Source organism: Oryzias melastigma, linkage group LG17 (genome assembly GCF_002922805.2).
Source record: "Oryzias melastigma strain HK-1 linkage group LG17, ASM292280v2, whole genome shotgun sequence".
In the NCBI taxonomy this organism is placed as follows: Eukaryota; Metazoa; Chordata; class Actinopteri; order Beloniformes; family Adrianichthyidae; genus Oryzias; species Oryzias melastigma.
Genome location: NC_050528.1, coordinates 10,146,889 through 10,167,351, shown reverse-complemented (window position 1 = coordinate 10,167,351; position 20,463 = coordinate 10,146,889). Strand labels below are relative to the sequence as shown.

The window sequence follows — 20,463 nt, the reverse complement described above, 5'->3', positions numbered from 1 at the left end:
ATTTTTACACCAAAAAGAGCCAGAAAAAATATTTCTGTCATTTTGAAAAATTGAGGTGTTAAATTTAATTTTTCTATTTATTCATTCATTTCTAATATCCTAATATCTAATATTTCCATATCGGTTTGCTTGGAGGGCTAAATTTAAGAGTAAGGGTGAGGAATAAAACTGGATATGGAATCCACAGAAACACCCTCTTGATACTAGTTACAATTAATTAATTGATTCAATTTAATTCAGTACAATATTATAACTTAGTGTATGATTGTACTACATGTGATCAAGCAATTTATTGCCACTTTTTAGTACATATGAGCTAAATTGTTCAGTATATGTAGTGTGTACAAATGTCTGTGTGGTTTAACATACATTTATTTATGTGCAGGTTGGTGCAGATAAAGGTTAAATGTGTGTAGGTGTGTGTTTGTGCACAAAAATGTGTCCCTCCTGTAAACAATTATTTATGACATTGATAAAGTTGAGCCTCTAGCAGCTCTGTACCCTCAACCCCTTCCCCTCTTTATGTCCTTCCGCCTCTGCTAACCATGTTTTATTCTCTCTTTTTCATCCAGTTCAGGACTAAAAAAAAAAAAAAAAAAAAAAATGGAACTAATACTAAAGTTTTACTAAAGTATTAGTTTCAGCTTCATGAAAGAAAAAAAAGTAGATGAAGAAAATAATTATTGAACAAAGTTTGGTTTCACGTGCAAAAAAAAAATGGGTCTAAAGTGTTGATATAGAAATTCAAACAACCTCTAAAAAGATAACTTACATTTTTATTTATTTATTTAACTTTTATTTAACCAGGCAAGTTATTAAGAACATGTTCTAATTTACAATAATGACCTGCAGAGCATAGACATACAAAAGTAGATAAAAACACATCACAATATATACAACAAATACATGTTTTTTAAAAGCTGAGATTGATACATAAAGATGCTTAGTTCTTGCACTTTTTATTCCAATCTAATCTACTCGTTAACCTATCTGAACGTGTTTCTTTTTCATGAATAAAAATGAAACTCACCCTGGTTGTGTGTGACTGTCAGCACATAGTTGTCGACATTGGACACCGGCGGTTTCCACCGTAACAAAGCTCCTTGCGGGGTGATGTTGAGAGCTGTTAACTCCGCGGGCATATCCATAGCTATCATTTTAACAAACAAAAACAAGATCACTTCACAGTAAATTACCACAAAGTAGACCCAGTAATCAGTCATATATGTTCAACCAAAATGACGAGAAAACAAAAAGCAAAATATTAGTAGAAAAATATCTAATTAGGATTGCTGTTTAATATTGACATAATTTAAGCTACTTTTATATAAATTATATATTGTTTCCTTTTTGCTTGAATCACTACATAATACTTTTTTTTTTACAATTTTAATGACAGCAAAATCTATAAACTGCAGCAATAAAATATCAGAATCACATAATTCTAATAAACTAAATGCATCTTTACAGTTTGCTCTCATCTGAATTCACACACAGAAAAAATATGCAACTTAATTTAACATAGAAAGCGTGATATTCTGTATTATCCTGAAGCATTATACTGAGATAATTCATGCATGACCCCAGTAAGGAGCAAAATGTAACACAAAAGCATACATATTTGACTATATATATATTTTTACTGCAATAAAAATGATATCTGATCAAATTATTAAAAAGAAACATTAGACAAGTGAGAAATGAATTGCAAAATTGAATTAAAAAAAATGCTTATCAGCTTCTTCTTCAGCTGCTCTGACAATAAATTCAATTGTAAATTTTAGAGTTGTTAAACAAATAATTTCTGTGACAGAAAAAGAGCTTTTGACTTGAATGTGAACTTAAAGATTTGTACAGGAAAAGCTGATTCAAAAAGTCTAAAAGGTTTATGTGTAGGATGTATGGATACTGATGAGAAAGAAAACTGTGTTCTCAAAAATAGAAATATCAAAGAGGTGGAAATGACTCAAAATGAGTTTGGGAGGAAGCTCATCTACATCTGCTGCTCCAACCACCAGGACTTCCAGGACCCAAAGCTTCCCATTTCAATACCCATCAGTTCAGTTATAAAACCTTTGGGTTTCCTCTTTCTGCAGCCTTTCTGTGTGTCTGTAGAAAGTAGGTGGGAGGGAATCTACAGGACTTTTGAGCGTAACCAGAAGAGGGTTTAATCGCTGCCGAAGTGATGCGTCTTCATTAATGACGCCTCTGATAGCTCTGTTTAGCCCAAATGATAAATCTTATGAGGATAAACATTTGTAATCATGTGATATAAAACAGAGAAACTGGAAAAAAGGTGGAGTATTACATAACTACTGGATTTAAAAATATTTTAGAATTGTTACTGTTTTAGCCTACATAATAATATAAATAGTCTTCAAAGCTACTATGTTATATTCATAGCCGTATGGCAGCACGATTAGAGTAAGACAGGATCCATTTGATTTAAATAGAGGGGCTGCAGCGGAAAAGTCTTATTTAAGAAGATTTAGCAAAACTCCCTTTTTGAATGGATGCCTCTCATAGGGAACATTCAGACATTTGAGCAAATATGGCTAAACTGGAGATTTCTAACCATCTATTGAGAACACTATCGGGAAAAAAAAAGGACATGATTTATCATCTGATAGTAGCGATGCTGTTCTTTGTGAGTGTGCATCAGGGTTTGACGTCCAAATTAAAGCTGGCAGGTTTCACAGACACAACATTATGTTTAGGACACCACAAAAAAAGATGGATTTATAGTTTTATTGGAACAGAAAGGTTATCAAAAACGGTAATAGATTTATATTCTTTGCATATTTTCAATTTTTTTTTTTTTGCATATTTCACAAGATTTCATTGTCTTGTTCATTGCTGTTCTATAACGTTTTTAAAGGGGCGATACAATGCTTTTCTTTAGTCTTTCAGAGAAAACTATATCCATATTAATGGTCATATATTTACTTTGGAATACTAAGAAACAAATTATTTATAAAATATGAATTATGTTTGAAAATTATTTTCATTCTCTGAAGTTAAACGACTAGATATTCGATGCTCCGCCTTTTACTCCCTGAGGGTACCACCCATTTTATGACGTCGCCCAAAAAATTTGATGTACATTCTGTTTATCCCCAAAATGTGGCACAGACAGAATGGTGATGCTAACAGGTTAATTTTACAGTTAAATTTGGTCTAAAAATGCAGACAACACCAGAACATCTCAAGATTTATTGAAATGATGAGAAAATTGTTCTTATTAGCACTGGCCGTGAACATTTCTTTTCTATTTGAAGCGTCATTAATCTCCTTATTACATTTTTTTTTTTTTTTTTGCTTTAATGTAGATCACTTTCCTGGAGACATACGAACATTTCCGTCTATGCTCAATAATCTAAGTTCAAACTGGTCCTCCCAATTCGTCACTCACATCTTCCACCAGGAAATAGTCTGCTCCTTTTATCCACTAGGAAATGGTCTGCTCCTGTTATCCACCAGGAAATAGTCTGCTCCTTTTATCCACTAGGAAATGGTCTGCTCCTTCTTTACAGCAGGAAATAGTCTTCTCCCTTTCTCCACCAGAAAATAACTTTCTCCACCGAGAAATAGTCCACTTCGTATCTCCACCAAGAAATAGTATGCTTCTTCTTTCTAGCAGAAAATAGTTGGCTAACTATCTCCACCAAGAAATACCCTGCTCTCTGTATCCAGGAAAAAACAACCTGCTCTCTTTCTCCACCAGGAAATAGTCCCACCCTTTCTCCACCAGGAAATAGTCTGCTCCTTCAGTGAAAATTAAATCAATATGAACATTTCACGACATTTAATTATGACTCCGCTGTGTTCTGGTGGTGAAAATGTGGATGGTTTACTTTAAACATTTTTTGTTCAAAATTGTTTGACTGCAATGCATTGTGGTCTATATCCGCTTCTGTAATGAGCATCGACGCATGCTAGTTTTTCACAAAGATTTTTGGCCCCTTTAAAGGAATACTACATATTTTTACAATTAAGATGAAACAAGTTGTAACAGTTTAGGAGGATGAAGGAATCTTGTCATCCTTTCTTTATCAACACTCTGATTGGCCCTTAAGCGGAGCTTCATTTAGTGCCACTTCCACCAGATTCATCTCAGATTAGAAGCGCCCGCTGTGAGGGAAAAATGAAAATACTTTGCTTCTTTCTCAGCCCCTCATGTGGCAATTGATTATAGAAGTGAAGTATTTTTGAAGCCGCAGGGTTACCAAAGTCATTACATACTTGGCCAGGCAATTTTGGATTACTCTTGCAAAGCCTTGTTTATGCATTGTTGTTGAAAGTTGTATTAAAGTGCCCCCGTTTGGAGGGCTGTGCTGTGAGGAAAATGTTATTTACCCATAATAACAAGCCTGACTTTGGAGTTATGTTCCTTTTTTTAGGCTATTACAGCCCCAACGGTTCTCCTCATTGTAGGTGCATTGGGTTTGTTGGAAGAAAAAAAAATGCTGATAAAGGAGCAGTGGAGGGGTGAAGGGGAGGAAGAAGACAGGGGTGAGACAGAGCGAAAGCAAGAGAAATTGTCTCTTTAGCTTCTTTTTTTTCACCCTGGATTGTTGAACCTGACAACCCTGGGTGAATCAGGTCTCATTACCATGCAAACACATGTTCTGTTCTCCTCTGTCCTGCCTTTTCCTCTCAAACATTCACACCGCAGAGTATGCATTGTATATTCAATGGCAGAGACAGCTAATCTTAGCGTGCTAGCGCTTTTTTATAGGGAACGATAACAAAGTGTGCTTTAGTATGTGCAGATGGGAGCGTGCAGCATTCAATTTTATGGGCTGGTGCTTAAATAAAATAAATGTTATGACCCTCTACATATTATTATTATTAAAGAAATGATTTAGACGAGATGCAAAAAGGAAAATTAAAATGGCATAAATAAGAAAAACTGAATTAAACACTTAAGCATGGAGAAAATTAGCAACATATTGTGAGTTCAAGCGCCCCAAATATTGAGACAAAGTGTGGATGCTTTCATCATTTACAGTGTTACTTCCCAAAAGGTCAGCTGCTTCAGATGTTTACTGTTTTCCTGGTTTCTTCAAAGACCATCTCCAATTAAAATGGTGTTTTTGGTGTTTCTAACATGTTCTTGTGGCATTTTTCTCATGACGGCGGACATTTTTGAAGAAAATTAATCTTAAAATTGCATTTTGGGGTATTTATTTGTTCAAATTTCTGAATTAGGAGTGGATTTTCAAATTTCATTTGAAAAAAAAATTCAGATGACTAGATCCTTCGTTTTCCACGTCTGATCTGGCGTCTGGCTCAAATTTGCACAGCTTGATGGCTTTAATCCTTTTTGTTGCACCGGTAATTTTTGGTTGTGAGCTGTGAGCTAGCAGGAGGGCATGTAAACAGAGAGCTCTCAGTTATAACTAGGAAAGGGACCAACAATCCTGCCTTCTGCCGCTCTGCAGAAACTATGTCCTAGTCCTAGGTGCTTTGAATTTGGCTAAATACGGCATAATCATGAATTGAAGACCACTTTTTCAATAGCTCAAAAGAGGATGAGAGGGGATTTTAACTGTTACATCCAGAAATATGCTAACAGGAAATAGAACTTTTGATAATTATTTAACTGTTTATGTTAGAGAAAGAGAAAAAAAACAGTTTTTTACCTTATTATTTGCAACAATTTAGAGAAACTTCAATAAAGAAATATTAATTCATTAAAAAAAATGGGGCCATGGTGTAGAGGTAGATTTGAACAATTAATTAATTACAGGCGCTCTGTTTATTTATTTATTTATTTTTACCGCATTAGTCTCTTTCTTCCTTGAAGTTCGTTCATGTCTGTCAATGCATGTGTGGAAGGGCATTACTGCGCTCACACCATGAACAAAACAAAAAAATATATATATATATATTCTTAAGCTTAAATTGTGTTTAACAAAAAGCGGACATTTTCAAACACAGTGCGCTGCATTGTCATGGTAACGGCTCCATTGCGCTCTGCTTTGGTCGAGTGAAGTGATCATTACGAGAAAACAAACAAAGCAGGAAAAGTTCACGTCTTCTGGCATGTTTATGTCAAGATGATGAAGCAAAAGTTTGTTTCCAAGAAACTAAATCTAAAGTCTAAATAGTTCGATTTATGTGCTGTCATGTCCTCATGTTTCATTTTCTTTTTTCTATCTTCTGCTGCATCCCAGTCTTCAAAATGATCAAATTCACCAAACAGGATAAAGGCAAACATGAAGTCTTTTCTTCTTTCTTGCTCTTGTGATAAACTGTGAAATAAACTCTATAAATGTATGTATTACGTTATCAATAAAAGTTTGTGGTCAATATTTTTTGGATTGCTCAGAAAAGTGTTCCAACTGTTTTTTTTGTTTGTTTGTTTTAAGCCCTCTGCAGCTGATTTAATATATTTTTTATTGTTTTAGATTGAAAACATAATCCCCCTTGGTGGCTCAAAAATAAAGTCTGATATAGTCCCAAACTCATAAAAGCCACTGTTTTTTTATTTTTGTTATTTAATCTTTTACTGTGCCACAATGTCAGAAAGTTCAATGAAAATTAGATTTTTCACAGCAATTATTAGGTGAAAAATATTTGCGATTAAAATTGAGGAATTAGTTTAATCAATGCCGCGATTAATTAATGGTACAAATTAATCATGTGTTTTTTTTTTTTTTTTAAATTCTAGTATCTTTATGTAACCAGTCTAAACAAAATGATTGATTTGTATGCAGTTTGATGTAAATATTGTGTTCCTGTTCGTAATATTGTTTTTATTACGGGTTACTATTTTGTGTTTGTTTTGATTACACCCACTCATTTAGTAATCTGTTTGTATTATATGTAATTAGTGCTTCCACAAACGATTATTTTTATAGTCGACTAATCATCGATTATTTTTTCCGATTAGTCGACTAATCGGGTCATGCACAAACTGGATGTAAAGCACACATCTTAACCATCATTGGCTTTAAACTAACTAATAGATATATTCACACAAGCATTATCGCAGATAATTAAAGCGGAATTTTGCAGCAAAGATGCTGAAAGTGATAACTGAAAACACTAAAGCTGAATATTAATTAAATGCCATATTAGCAAAAAAATATAAAAAAGCTAGCCAAAACAACTAGCATGTAGCTGAAATATTAGCTAAATTTCAAAACAGCCTAAAAAACGAAAAAAAATAAATAAAATGCTTAAGCTAGCCAAAGCAGCTAGCACGTAATGGAATATTAGCTAAACTCCAAAATAGCCTCATAAACAAAATACGCCTAAATTAGCCAAAATAGCTAGCATCCAGTTGAACTATTAGCTAAAATCCAAAATTGCCTAAAGAAATTGAAAAAGGTCTAAATTAGCCAAAACAGCTAGCATGCAGCTGAAATATTAGCTAAACTCCAAAAAAGCCTAAAAAAACTAAAAAAAAAAAGCTTAAGTTAGCCAAAACAGCTAGCACATAACTAAAATATTAGCTAAACTGCAAAATAGCCTCACAAACAAAATACGCTTAAATTAGCCAAAATAGCTAGCATCCAGTTGAAATATTAGCTAAAATCCAAAATTGCCTAAAAAAAACCAAAAATGCCAAAATATTCCAAAAAGCTAGCAGAATGCCATTATAACTTTCAACTTTACTACACTCTGACTCCATATAATATAAAGTAACGACTAATCGACTATTAAATTAGTCATCGACTATTTTAGTAGTCGATTAGTCGACTAATCGTGGCAGCCCTATATGTAATAATACGAGGGTAGGGATTTATAATACTTTTTCATCCTACTTCTGTTCTTCCTTAGTAAATTGTATGTATTGTACATTCTAACTGAAAAAGAACAAATAAATAAATACTACTATATATATATATATATTTTACAGATGTCTACCTTGTGACAGCTGAAATGAGAGGTCTCTTTTTCAAAAAACTCCTACCTGTGAAAACAGATGTGCTGACAACTTTGCTCTCCTGACTTCCTCTGACAGCACTGAGGCTGATCTCATACTCCGTGGCAGGAAACAGACTGGACAAGGTGTAGTTTGTCACATCGCTGTCAATCATCACACTGTCCACCCGACCTGCAGGGGACAATAGAGACACCAAAGCATCAATCTGTCCAAAGCGTCGCTCATCAAAGGGTAGAAACCTCTCACAAAGTATGTTTTTATTTAAAATATTTAAACACAAGACTGTTAAAATGCAAGAAATGATGTTATAATGTGATCCACACCACATATGTACTGTACTGTTACCTCTGGCTGACTGGTAGGAGAGCTTGTAGTATTCAAATGGAGCCAGCGGCTTGATCCAATTGATGGTCACCACATCCTCCGTCACATCCAGAACCGTCAGCTCTTTTGGTGGATCCATCCCTACAAACGTATTGATAAGAGAAGATGGACCAAAACATTAACAGAAAATAGTCTGTAATCAGAGCATTTCTTCACCAAATTATCGTTCATTAATTTTTCCCACATTTATTTTCTCACTACATGAACACAAAGAGTTAAACTACAAAAAAGGAAGAAGCACTCCTGACTGACTGAGTGTGTTTGTGTCTCCTGGGGCAGCGGAGCCACCAAAGGAAAGGATGTAGCGAAAGTAATTCAAGAGGACAATTAAATCCATGACAGGACCTTCGCTTTCGGAGACAAAACCTGAGCTACTGTCAAAGAGACGGGAGATAGCACTGTTTCCCAGAAGCAACTTAAATAAATAAACCAATAAAAGAATGAATAAATCCTTTACTTGGATCTAAAGTTCAAGCTCAAGTTGTAAATAAGTCTTTTACAATGACTCTCTATCCCTCCCGTGGGACATAGACAGACTTTTGGAGTGACCTTGTATGCCGGACCTCATTGTAACAGAGCTAAAAGAGCCTCCGACTGAAGATACTCCATTGTTTCTCGAGTGTAGAATGTACATGTTTGGCAGAGTTTTCCTGTTAAAACTATTTTCTAACTTTCTTTCTATGCCTCAGTGCTTCACTTTTTCATAGTCGATTTAGCCTGAAAACAAAATGACATTAAAAAGTAGATGATGTGCTGCTGAGCGTTTGTCTAAAGAAAGTTTTGAATAAAATGAACATCTCTGACATATTTAAGGAATTGGATAAAGAGGAGAACTAGACAGTAATAAAAGAAAATAAACACACATCATGTATAAAAAAACTATAGAGATATCAATGCAAATAGTCAAAAACGTAACATTTCCCAAATCACTGCTTGATATCCGACTATAATTGAGTACTGTTCTTATTTACAAAGTAAAATGACAAATAAAAAGGAAAAAAAAATCATTTATTGCATATTAAAAAGCTAAACCTAGAATACAGCCTCGCATTACAATAAGTTAAATAACAATCTGAGTATTTAAATCAAATCTTTTTACACGTGTCTATTTTATATACGTTCTAGACTAAAAAATAAAATATTTTTTAGGAACAACTGTACGTGCCATCTTGTGATGTGTGGAAAAACATTGTATTAATGTCATTATAGGACACTGAATCAATCAGCAACAAATGAAAAAATAAAGAAAAACACCCAAAATAAAATAAAAAAAATTGATAGAAAGAGAAAAATAAACATTCAGGAACATAAACCACCAGATTTGTAAATTAACATCATTCTGATTTTAAAAATAAAACGAAGGAATAAGAACTACTGAAAGGCTGAAAGTGGCGGACAAATCCTTCGCTAGCTTCGTGGTTGGCCGGCCTTTTTTGACGTCGTCCAATTTTCCCGGAAAAATCCATCTTAAGAACGGCTTACGCAATAAATCTGCAACTAAATCAACTTATTTTATTGTTAATTGCAAAACAAGCTACTGCCTACAGCCTGAAGTACAGAAGAAGTTAGCTTTTGGTAGCGCAAGCTTTGACCATCCAATCAGAGGCGATTATGTCATCTTCTGCCCTCATGAAGCTACAGAGACTAACTCAAATTCTGATTGGTTGGATGTGTTTAATCCATATATATCAATGGTTTGACCAGCAGTGTGGAAAGATGCCTTTAGATACTACTTTTTAGATCATTTTAGGCCTTCACTGAAGCCTTTGCAGGCCCTGACAATACACCACGGGTATTGTGTAGTAGGGGAGATCGGGGTTGGTTGTAACAATGTAATGTTTACAACTTGGTGAAAACAGCAGAAAATAAGTTATATTTTGAAAAATGTACCGGATGCAATTTACACTTGTTCTCATGATTTCCCGTTTAGGTCGTTAATAGCCTCAAATTCACAAAAAAGTGCTCCAAGTCAACTCCGGCAAAAATTAGAAGGCAACGAAAGATTTAAGGAGCGCCGGAGCACAGGGGCCGGACCGGACTGGATGCAGAGAGAGTCCAGAGTAACATATGCCTTAACTTTAAAAAGAAAAGCACTGCTTAAAATGAGTCAAACAAATAGTTGATGATCAAAAAACAAAAAAAAAAAAGGACATTTCAACCGAATCAGGAGTAATGCAAGAATCAAGACAAACAGAGAAGTCCTGAATCAGTGTTTCAGTACCAACACTCAGCAGGATGTGGAGACCCCAGCCGTGTGCAGAAATGTGTAAAAGACTGTACGTTTATTTTCAGGTACTAGAAATGGAAGGGTAACAAAAAGAGAACAGGAGATAAGGCTTATTTTTTTAAATTGAAAATTATAGACAATTTCTGGCAAAATTTGGCATATTTATTTTTAATTTTGCTCCTTTTGTTTGCTCTTCTTGGCCTCTGCTCTTGTTTTCACATTAGATTTCAATGAATCTGCACAAAAGCAATCTTCATAAATTTGTGTTTGCTTTGTGATTTTCTAAGAACACACAAAAACAAGGGAGCACAGCCAAAGACATTTCAGGTTCTTACTCACTGCTGATGTTCAGGTTCAAATGTTGACCGCCTGCTGGTTTATTTTGCTTTCTACTATGCAAATATCACAGTTGAAGAAATGCCAATTGCACCTCTCACATTCCATTCTGTTTGATTGTTTTTCTAACATTACATTTATCGCAGTTTCTCCATTTCCTTCCTCCTGCTCCCCTGCTGTACACGAGCTTCTATTTTTTTAATCAAATATTATTATTATTAAACTGCATGTATAACAGCACAGTTAATTTTGCGGTTGAATGTCATGCAATGCTCTTCTCAAAAACCTGATAAAACCAATAAATAGGAGAAAAAGTGTTAAAAGTTTCACACGAATACTGCAATCATGCAGAAGCTCTGTTTCACATTCAGCTCTTTTTTAAGGAACTCACCTGTAACGAGAGACGCTGTAATTGGTTCAGAGGTGGCCTCGCCCTGAATTGTGATAAGACTGACGGTGTAATGAGTGGACGGCAGCAGGCCCTGGACTAGTGACCTTGTCTTGGAGCCATCCAGCGTCACCTTAGAGGTGTCAGTCCCGTCAGCAGAACTGTAGCTCAAAATGAAGAGGTCAGCGGGCGGTGCGGGGGCGCTCCAAGCCACCGCCACCGAGTCCGAAGTCACCTCTGATAAGTAGAGGTGGGTTACCGGCCTGATTCCTGGAGGAACGGGTTCAGAGGTCATCAAAGCACCTCAAGGACAAGCAGAGAAAGTCTTGGTATGGATGAGAAGTGGTGATGAAAACATTGGTTTTCACTGTCATGGATATGACAGACAAAGCACTGGATGATGGATGGAATCAGTCCAGGATGATGAAACAGAACACTGATAATGAACTTAAGGAAATTAGACTTGATTACATCGTAATGAAGAAGGTGAGAATAGTCAAAGAGAACCACAAATGTGTGGCAGTAATGATTTAATTCGTCATGATAAGGAGAAATGAATGAGATTAAAGATGGAATGGGATGGGAGTATGCAGAAAAAAGAAAATGATCGTCACAGGTGCTGTTTTAAAAAAAATAAACCCGATGGATGAAGAGCTGATGGAAAAATTAAACCAGTGCAAACGCAGAAAAGTCAACAAAATTCTAGTAGTGATGGGAAAAATTAATTATTAGAGACATTGATTACCAAAAACGATTCATTTTATTATTTTATGAATTCTAAATAATCAAAGATACAAAGTAAAACTAACAAGTGGAGCACTTTTCACTCTGACGTTTTTGAAGAGTGCACAAACCTTTCAGATCGCATCATCCAACCGGCCCTGACTTCCCTTAAATTGACCGTTTGGACCAAATTGTGGCTTTTATAGTGTCAACGGTCAGTTGGGTTTGGATAAAAGTCATGCACTGTGTGAGTTCTGTCGCACCAAAATAAATATGCAGGAAACACAAGAAACTTGTGAAATCACAATGTATTGTTTCAACCCCAGAAGTAGGACAGAAGAAACTAAGAAACTGTTCTGGTGCTACTGGTGTGAGTTTGGCTTCAACAAGTTCAGCAAAGAAACTTCCATTAGAAAAGGCGAAGCGAATAACAAACTCAGTTGGATCTTTGACAGAAAAAGACTTGAGACCGTATTCTAGGGTGGAGAATTATTTAAGCTTGTTCAATTCAGGGAAATATTTTCCCTTTGATACTGTGAAAGATTTTTAGTTACCAAATGAAATATATAGAATTTTTTAAATCTTTTTGATAAAAGTTAAACTAATATATTGATCTCGTCTTTAACTAAAAATACCCTTTGGTAAAAATAGTGTGGTGGCTGAGACGGCTCACATGCATGCAAAAGACACAACACGACAACAAAAGCCGAAGCACATTGACAAAATTTGCCTGACGACAAAAACTGAAGCACAAGGACAGAAGTCAACAACATGGCTACAAAAGTTGAAGTCCGACAACAAAACCTGAAGCATGACGAAAAACGTCGCCAACGAAATGACAAAAGCCAAAGTCCGACGACAGACACTGAAGCCCGACAACAAAAACTGAAGCCCGACGACAAAAACTGAAGCACAACGACAATAATCAGCGATACAACGGCAAAGCCAAAGTCCGACGACAAAAGCTGAGGCTTGACAACAAAAAACTAAAGCATGTCAAAAAAAGTCAACAACACAATGACAAAAGCCAAAGCCGGAGGACAAAAGTTGAAGCCTGACAATAAAAAATGAAGCACAACAGCAATAGTCGACAACACAACGACAAAAGACAAACCCCGACGACAAAAGCCAAAGCCCCACGACAAAACCTGAAGCATGACGAAAAACGTCGACAACGAAATGACAAAAGCCAAAGTCCGATGACAGACACTGAAGCTCGACGACAAAAGCCAAAGCTTGACGACAAAAACTGAAGCACAGTGACAAAAATTGGCAACACAATGGCAAAAGCCAAAGCCCGACGACAAAAGCTGAAACCTGATAACAAAAGTTGATGCACAACAAAAATAGTCCACAACATGATAACAAAAGGCAAACCCCGACGACAAAAGCTGAAACCTGACGACAAAAACTGAAGCACAACAACAATAATCAGCGATACAACGGCAAAAGCCAAAGCCCGACGACAAAAGCCGAGGCTTGACAACAAAAAACTAAAGCATGACAAAATAGTTGACAACACAACGACAAAAGACAAACCCCGGTGACAAAAGCTGAAGCCTGACAACAAACACTGAAGCACAACGACACTAATCGATGATGTAAAAGCCAAAGCCGAACGACAAAAGCCGACAATACGACAACAAAAGCCAAAGCATTAAAACAAAAGCCAAAGCCCGACGACAAAAACGGAAGCACAAGGGCAAAAGTCAACAACACGACGACAAAAGCTGAAGCCTGATGACAAAAAATCAAGCCTAACAATAAAAGCCGAAGCAAGACAACAAATATTGAAGCCCGCCGCCGAAAGCCCAAGTCCGACGACAAACGCCTAAGCACGACGACAAACGCCTAAGGACGACGACAAACGCCAAGGCTTGACCACAAAAAATAAAGCATGACGAAAAAAGTCGACAACACAATGAATAAAAACCAAAGCCCGAGGACAAAAGTTGAAGCCCGACAGTAAAAAGTGAAGCACAACAGCAATAGTCGACAACACAACGACAAAAGACAAACCCCAATGACAAAAGCTGAAGCACAACGACAAAAATCGACAATACGACAACAAAAGCCAAAGCATTAAAACAAAAGCCAAAGCCCGACGACAAACACCGAAGCACAAGGACAAAAGTCAACAACACGACGACAAAAGCTGAAGCCTGGCAATAAAAGCCGAAGCAAGACAACAAATATTGAAGCCCGCCGCCGAAAGCCCAAGTCCGACAACAAAAGCCTAAGCACGACGACAAACGCCAAGGCTTGACCACAAAAACTAAAGCATGACAAAAAAAGTCGACAACACAATGACAAAAGATGAACCCCGACGACAAAAGCTGAAGCCTGACAACAAAACTGAAGCACAACAACAAAAGTCAATAACCTGAAGACAAAAGCCCGGACCCCTGACTCCTTAATGGGAACAGCAAATGGGAACACCCAAAATGTCCATTTTTGAAGTGGAGGGGTCCTTAACCATACGTCAGAGTGTGACGACTTGGGAATTTCAAGTTACTGAAGCTCTTTGTTGTTCATTTCCGTTGTACCTTTCGTCATCGTGCTTCAGCTTTTGTCGTTGTGTTGTGCCTTTTGCATTAATGTGAACCTTATCAGCCGCCTTAGAAAAGTCAGTAATATGGTCTAATGTATTGTGGTAAAGAGAAAACAATGCAGATTCAGGATGCATTAATAATCGTTTTATTATCAAATCATTTCCTTCTGAATCGTAATCAAACCATGAGGTGCCTCAAGATTCCCACTCCTAAATTTCAGTGAGTTGCTGATATTTATATGTTGAGATGAAGCCTCTATAGCCTACTGAACTCAGTAACAATTGTACAAATAAAGATGTTCTCCTCACCTCAACTTTGTATTATTTTTGCATTCATATTCATCCTGATTAAACTACTAACTTCTAGCATTCTTCATGACATGCTAGTGTGCATTAGGGATATGCAGTCCGTGTGATTGTAAATCCTTGCATACATCTTAAAAACTCACTAAAAATGACCATAGATGGCTCAAAAAAATTGAGCAGTTTTGGCTTAATTGTAGATTAAATATAAAAGTAGGAATTACTGTCTTCTTTTTCTTTTTAATATGAAGTCCATGTTGGTGGCCTGGATAAAAGTGCCATCTTTGATCAAGATGACAGAAAGCCATTTGCAGAGTTAATGGCTAAGAAGCCAATGGGATGGAACAACAATGCCTACACAGAAGCAATGTTTGTTATTAAAACGTAAGAGTTTCACTCTGTGAGTCTTAATGAGTATTTTTGTTGCGCTGACAAGCAGAAGCTGTTTTTGTGAGAGGAAACTTTGTCATGTGGTGCACTGTCACACTCTAACTAAAATAATATATTAATAACAATACTGTGTCCAATTTTCTTGCCTTGGAAGAGTTTCAGAACACTGTATTAGAAAATTAGAGCCCTGAGTTTAAGAGGCTTTGCTCAGCAAAAAGGATCTAATGAAACTGTTTTATAAAGGACCACTGTCATAGTTGGGTGTAGTAGAAGATGATTCAAACGGAGGAGGTATGGAGGTGGAAAAATAAAAACATAAAGTAAAGAAAAACTGCAAGAAGATGGAGATCCAAACAACAACAAAAAAGAACAATTTAAAAAAAGAAAAATGATGCAAGGCGGAGAAAACATCATAGGTTAAAGTAAAATGTCAAAGGATCAGAGGTGAATGTGATGGCGACATGTTCCACAATGGTCACAAGAAGTAAGAGAAAAAAGTGAATGACAGATCTGGCATCTGGTTAGCACATCGCTCAAACACCATCCTATTCTGAAACTGAAATTCACTTCACGCTTCAGTGTGAGAAGAAAATGAGCCTAAAAAGCTGGGGAGATTGACAAGTGATCTGAAAAATGAATGGAAAAACACAAGAGCCCAAAAAATAACTAGTCTGTGACTGAAAACAAGGGAGACAAAACAAGATGACACAAGAGGAAGCATGAAATGTTGAAGATGCCAACTGAAAAAATGTAGTGAGGTTTTAAGGATGCAGAATACATGTAGATGCGAAAGGAAGAGAGTTGGAATTTAATAGCTCATAAACTACCCTAATGAATGCACATTTACAATATGCAAACTAAGTTTTTCTAAACTCTTTAAGGGTCATTAAGCTTTTTCTTTTTTAGCTTAAATGCTGCCACAGTTTAACTAATTAAACACAGGAAAAAAAGCTGAAAAGCTCAAAGTTTGATGGCAACCTAGCATTAAATATTTGAGTTAAAATCCAACTCAAACTTTGGTTACTCCACTGTCTCAGCTTTTAAAGGAGCCATACCATGATTTTCTTAAGTCTTTCAGAGTAAATCATATATTACCTTTGGAACACTGAAAACCAAATTATCTATAAAATATGAGTTATTTTTGTGAACTCTTTTCATACCCAGAGGTAAAACGACTCGATCTGTGAGGCTTTGCCTTTTTCTCCTCGAGGGTGCCGTCTATTTCATTACATCAACCTATAGCTGTCTTTGTCAGCGTGTCAACCACACACACAAAAAAATCAAAGCTCTTAAAAATATGAATGTAAATACTGTGTATCCCTGTTTTCCCAGATCATAGGTCATTTTGTGGTGAAATTTGGTCAAAAAATGTAGAAAGACAACACCAGATGAACATTTCCGGATTTATTGTAATGATGAGAACACTGTTCTGATTAGCACCGGGGGTAAATATTTCTGTTCTATTTGAAGCATCATCAATCTCTGTATCAAAAATCCTTTTCACGAGAACCTTTCTGCCTTTACTCAATAATCCATGTACGTACCAGTTCTTCTAAGGCCTTATCCACACGTACCCGGGTATCTGCTAAAACGAATATATTTCTACACGTTTAGCCCCATCATCCACACGAAATCGGAGGTTTTAGTCAAAAACGGTGCTTTCGGAAAACTCCGGCCAAAGTGAAGATTTTGGAAAACTCTGGTTTTGCGTCTGCGTGTGGTCATGAATAACCGGTGATTTGCGTTTTTAAACGTCACTTTTTGCGACAATTAATGCATACACGTCAGTACTAGCTGCGAACTCACGAACCAACTCACGCGATGAGTCAATAAAAACACGACGATGAATGAGAACAAGTATTTTTTTTATTTAATTCACTAAAAAAGGAGCATTGTGGTGACGTCACAGCTCTGTCTGGAGAGCGCGTGCCGCGCAGAGTCTATTGACAGTCTCAGGTGAGAAACCTGTTCAGCGGTTTTTTTTAAAAAAATAACCATTCCAGCAAGTAAGCTGCTGGACCTTTTTCTGTTTAATAACATGACCAGATGCATTTAAGTTTCTGTCCCTGCTCTCGCGCTTTTCCTCAAACGAGATTTCAGCATCTTCAGTCTCCAAGCTGCAGAAGTGTAGCTGCAGATGAAGCCGTGAAGCTGTTCGAACTCTCCTGCCGTCCGCGTGTTGCGCTCAGGATAGACACACGAAGAGGCGCATCTATTTCGACAAAAGTGTTTCCAAAACAGTTTTGCGAAAAATGTCTGTTTCGATACGCCCCAAATGCCACCCACTGTAAGCGCATAAACTTTTTTTCGAAAAACGCGAGTTTTTTCGAAATTGTGGTGTTTCCATTAGGAGGATTTACTATCGAAATTCCAATTTTCCACTGTCAACTACTGTTCTGACAAGCTCATAACCGCGTCCAAGAGCGCAAGTATCCGGGGACGTGTGGATGGAATTATTTTTAAAACGATCACGTGTGGACGCAACACTTTTTGTAAAACGGAGGTCAGCAGATATGCGTTTGTAGAAATACCCGGCTACGTGTAGACATGGCCTAAATCTTTGGTCACATTTTCCTGTATGAGATACTCAGCTCCCTTTCTCCGCCAGAAAATATTCTTCCCCCTTTCTCAGCCAAGACATAGTCTGCTCTGTTTCTCCGCCAGAAAATAGTCTGCTCCCCGTCTTCACAAAGAAATAGTCTGCTCTGTTTCTTCACTAGGAATAGTCGTCTCCCTTTATCCACCAGGAAATAATCTTCTCCATTTCTTCATCAAGAAATAGTCTGCTCTGTTTCTCTACCATCAAAGTCTTCTTCCTTTCTCCATCAAGAAATAGTCTGTGCCATTTCTCTACCAGCAAATAGTCATCTCCCTTTCACCACCAGGAAATAATCATCTCTCTTTCTTCATCAAGAAATAATCTTTGCCATTTCTCCACCAGCAAATAGTCTTCTCCCTTTCTCTACCAGCTAATAGTCTGCTCCCTAACTCCACCACGAAACAGCCTTCTCCGTTTCTCCACCAGGAAATAGTCCACTCCGTTTCTCCAGCCATTCTCCCAATATCCCCCATCTCCTTGTGCCATTCTCAGATACATCCAGGATCCACCCAACATGTTTTGCAGATTCCTCACCAGAAGTTTCTTCATGAAGTTTGAACGTTAAATCGAATGAGCGTTTCTTGCTTATCACTAAACTGGACCACAACACAGACAACCGGCGTCTGCACGACTGTGCACAGGCCGGGGGTGGGAGGCTCGCAAAGCTAGCTTATCACCGCTAGTTTTCTGGAGAAAATGTCTGTTAGCCTGGGGGCGGAGCAGACAGCTACTGGAGGGGGCAGTTATCAACCTGTGACATCATCACGTGAGGACTTGCTCATTTTCATGGGTATGGGAGGGGCTGCTGTTGAGAGTGCAGGTTTTTAGAAGATTACTCAGAAAGGCGTGAATGGATCAAAAGGCGTGAATGGATCAAAATACCACTTTGGGGTTGTTTAGAGTGAATAACGAACAGTATAAAAGCTCAAAAAGTAGGTTTTTCATGGTATGGCCCTTTTAACTCTTGAAAGCAGACAGTGAAAGTAGCAGTTTGTTCAGCATTCAACTTGTTTATACTGGAATCGTCTCCATCTTTCTGCAGTAACAAGCCAATCTTTTATGTCATTATCTGTGCAGATACACCTGGGAATTCACTTATCTAACCTCTTTCTGATGACTAAGCAGGTTGAAGTGAGACTGCTTAAAGAAGTTTGACAACACAAAAATACAAAGGCCTTTCCCCCTCTTTCTAAACTATCCGTTTTTCTGTATTTTATTTGCTCCTTGACAAACTAATACTTTTTAGATGGCTAAATCCGATTTTTTCTTCTACCTGTGAAGGCGTCTATGGTAGCCGCGTTGCTCTGCTGTCTTCCTCTCCTTGCTGCTACGGTAATGGTGTACTCGGTTCCTGGCTCCAGGTCTGTCAGAGTGGTGCTGGTCACGTCTTTAGGGACTGTCAGCTGGATCAGGATGAATCAGATAAACCACGATCAAGGGAATTGCTCTCACTCTATTTTACTATATGCATATTTGAGACAATAAATAGACTAAATAAGCTAAACTCCGTTGGATGTTTTACCTCTGAAGTGGCGCCAGAGGAAGATGTGTAGGTGACCTTGTAGAGGTCGATTGGACCCTGGACTGTGCCCCACACCAGAGTGATGGTCTTGTCAGTCGAAGCTGTCACAGTCAGATCCATTGGTTCATCCAAACCTTAAGCATAAAAAAAACATTTCTTCAATAAATACACAAGTAATTTGAAAACTTTTCATCTTGTTTGATCCATTGATGTAATATGCACAAGGTAAGGGAGTATTACAAGGACTGAGGCAAAAATCATGCAGTATTAATATCCACAATTGTGCTATTTTTTTTTTCAAACTGCTATACAATTATTATGGCAAGAAACAATAACACACAAACAAAATCACTTGCAGGAGGATCTTGCGGCTGCAAAACTCCTGAATAATGAGCATATTCTGTTATCAGATATTCTCTGGATTTGTTTACATTTGCTATATCATCATATTTGATTTAACTTTACTGCCACCATCACGGAAAACTTCAACAATTCTGTATTAAAAGATAACAAGACCAGCTTTGGTATATTGGAGAGCTGGTTTAAAGCCCTCGGGGTAGTTTCTCCATATATACACAGGACTTGTTCAGCAGGCGAGTGGACCCTAATTGTACTTTTGATTTGGTTAAATAACACATAAAACAATTGTTTTCCTTTACACTAAAAGAGAATCAGCTCTGGACTCTATGGACTTTAAAAGCTGCCCACAAAATCCACCAAAACTTTGATAATTTCTTTTTTTTACAATATTTGTACCTAATCTTGGCAGTGTCAGCAGGTTTCTGTTCTTCCCTTTGGGAACCTGTAACTATTCTCTGTGTAATTACTAATTGTCAGTGCCACTCTGACATGAAAGGATAACTTTCTTTTTCAATTTTCATCTTCAAAGAGCTTGAACTTCCCCACTTGATCATCAGTAAATTATTCTTTTTTTCACCTTGTTTGCCTGAAATATAAGTGACTAAAGCTCCGTCTGAGGCTTATTAGAATCAGAATGAACAGAAGAAGTAAAAATACTCTCTAAATGACTCATCCCTTCTGCTCAAAGAAACCCAGACATAGCAGTGGAATCTATTTGTAAGTTTAAATTTAAAAATATAAAATATGGATATTTTTCAAAGTTTCAAAGAAGCATTTAGTGTA

The 20,463-nt window shown here is 37.0% G+C and overlaps 1 protein-coding gene and 1 long non-coding RNA gene across 6 annotated transcripts in view; one reads left to right on the top strand and one right to left on the bottom strand.

The window, feature by feature from the left end:
• LOC112147344 overlaps positions 1 to 9,285 on the top strand; it is a 24,803-nt gene extending 15,518 nt beyond the window's left edge. Inside the window, exons 3-4 of the long non-coding RNA XR_002919440.2 lie at positions 7,976 to 8,146; positions 8,561 to 9,285. This is a non-coding gene — a long non-coding RNA (uncharacterized LOC112147344). The remainder of the gene's footprint in view (positions 1 to 7,975; positions 8,147 to 8,560) is intronic.
• Positions 1 to 20,463, bottom strand: part of tnr (tenascin R (restrictin, janusin)) — a 193,067-nt gene that overhangs the window by 27,440 nt on the left and 145,164 nt on the right. For 4 of the 5 annotated variants that reach the window (XM_024273657.2, XM_024273660.2, XM_024273658.2 and 1 more), the window contains 6 exons: positions 19,321 to 19,454; positions 19,072 to 19,201; positions 11,236 to 11,502; positions 8,243 to 8,362; positions 7,925 to 8,068; positions 1,031 to 1,150 (listed from right to left, as the gene is read on the bottom strand). In XM_024273657.2, coding sequence (XP_024129425.1) covers positions 1,031 to 1,150; positions 7,925 to 8,068; positions 8,243 to 8,362; positions 11,236 to 11,502; positions 19,072 to 19,201; positions 19,321 to 19,454 — 915 coding nt within the window. The remainder of the gene's footprint in view (positions 1 to 1,030; positions 1,151 to 7,924; positions 8,069 to 8,242; positions 8,363 to 11,235; positions 11,503 to 19,071; positions 19,202 to 19,320; positions 19,455 to 20,463) is intronic. The other variant, XM_024273661.2, reaches the window with a different exon arrangement.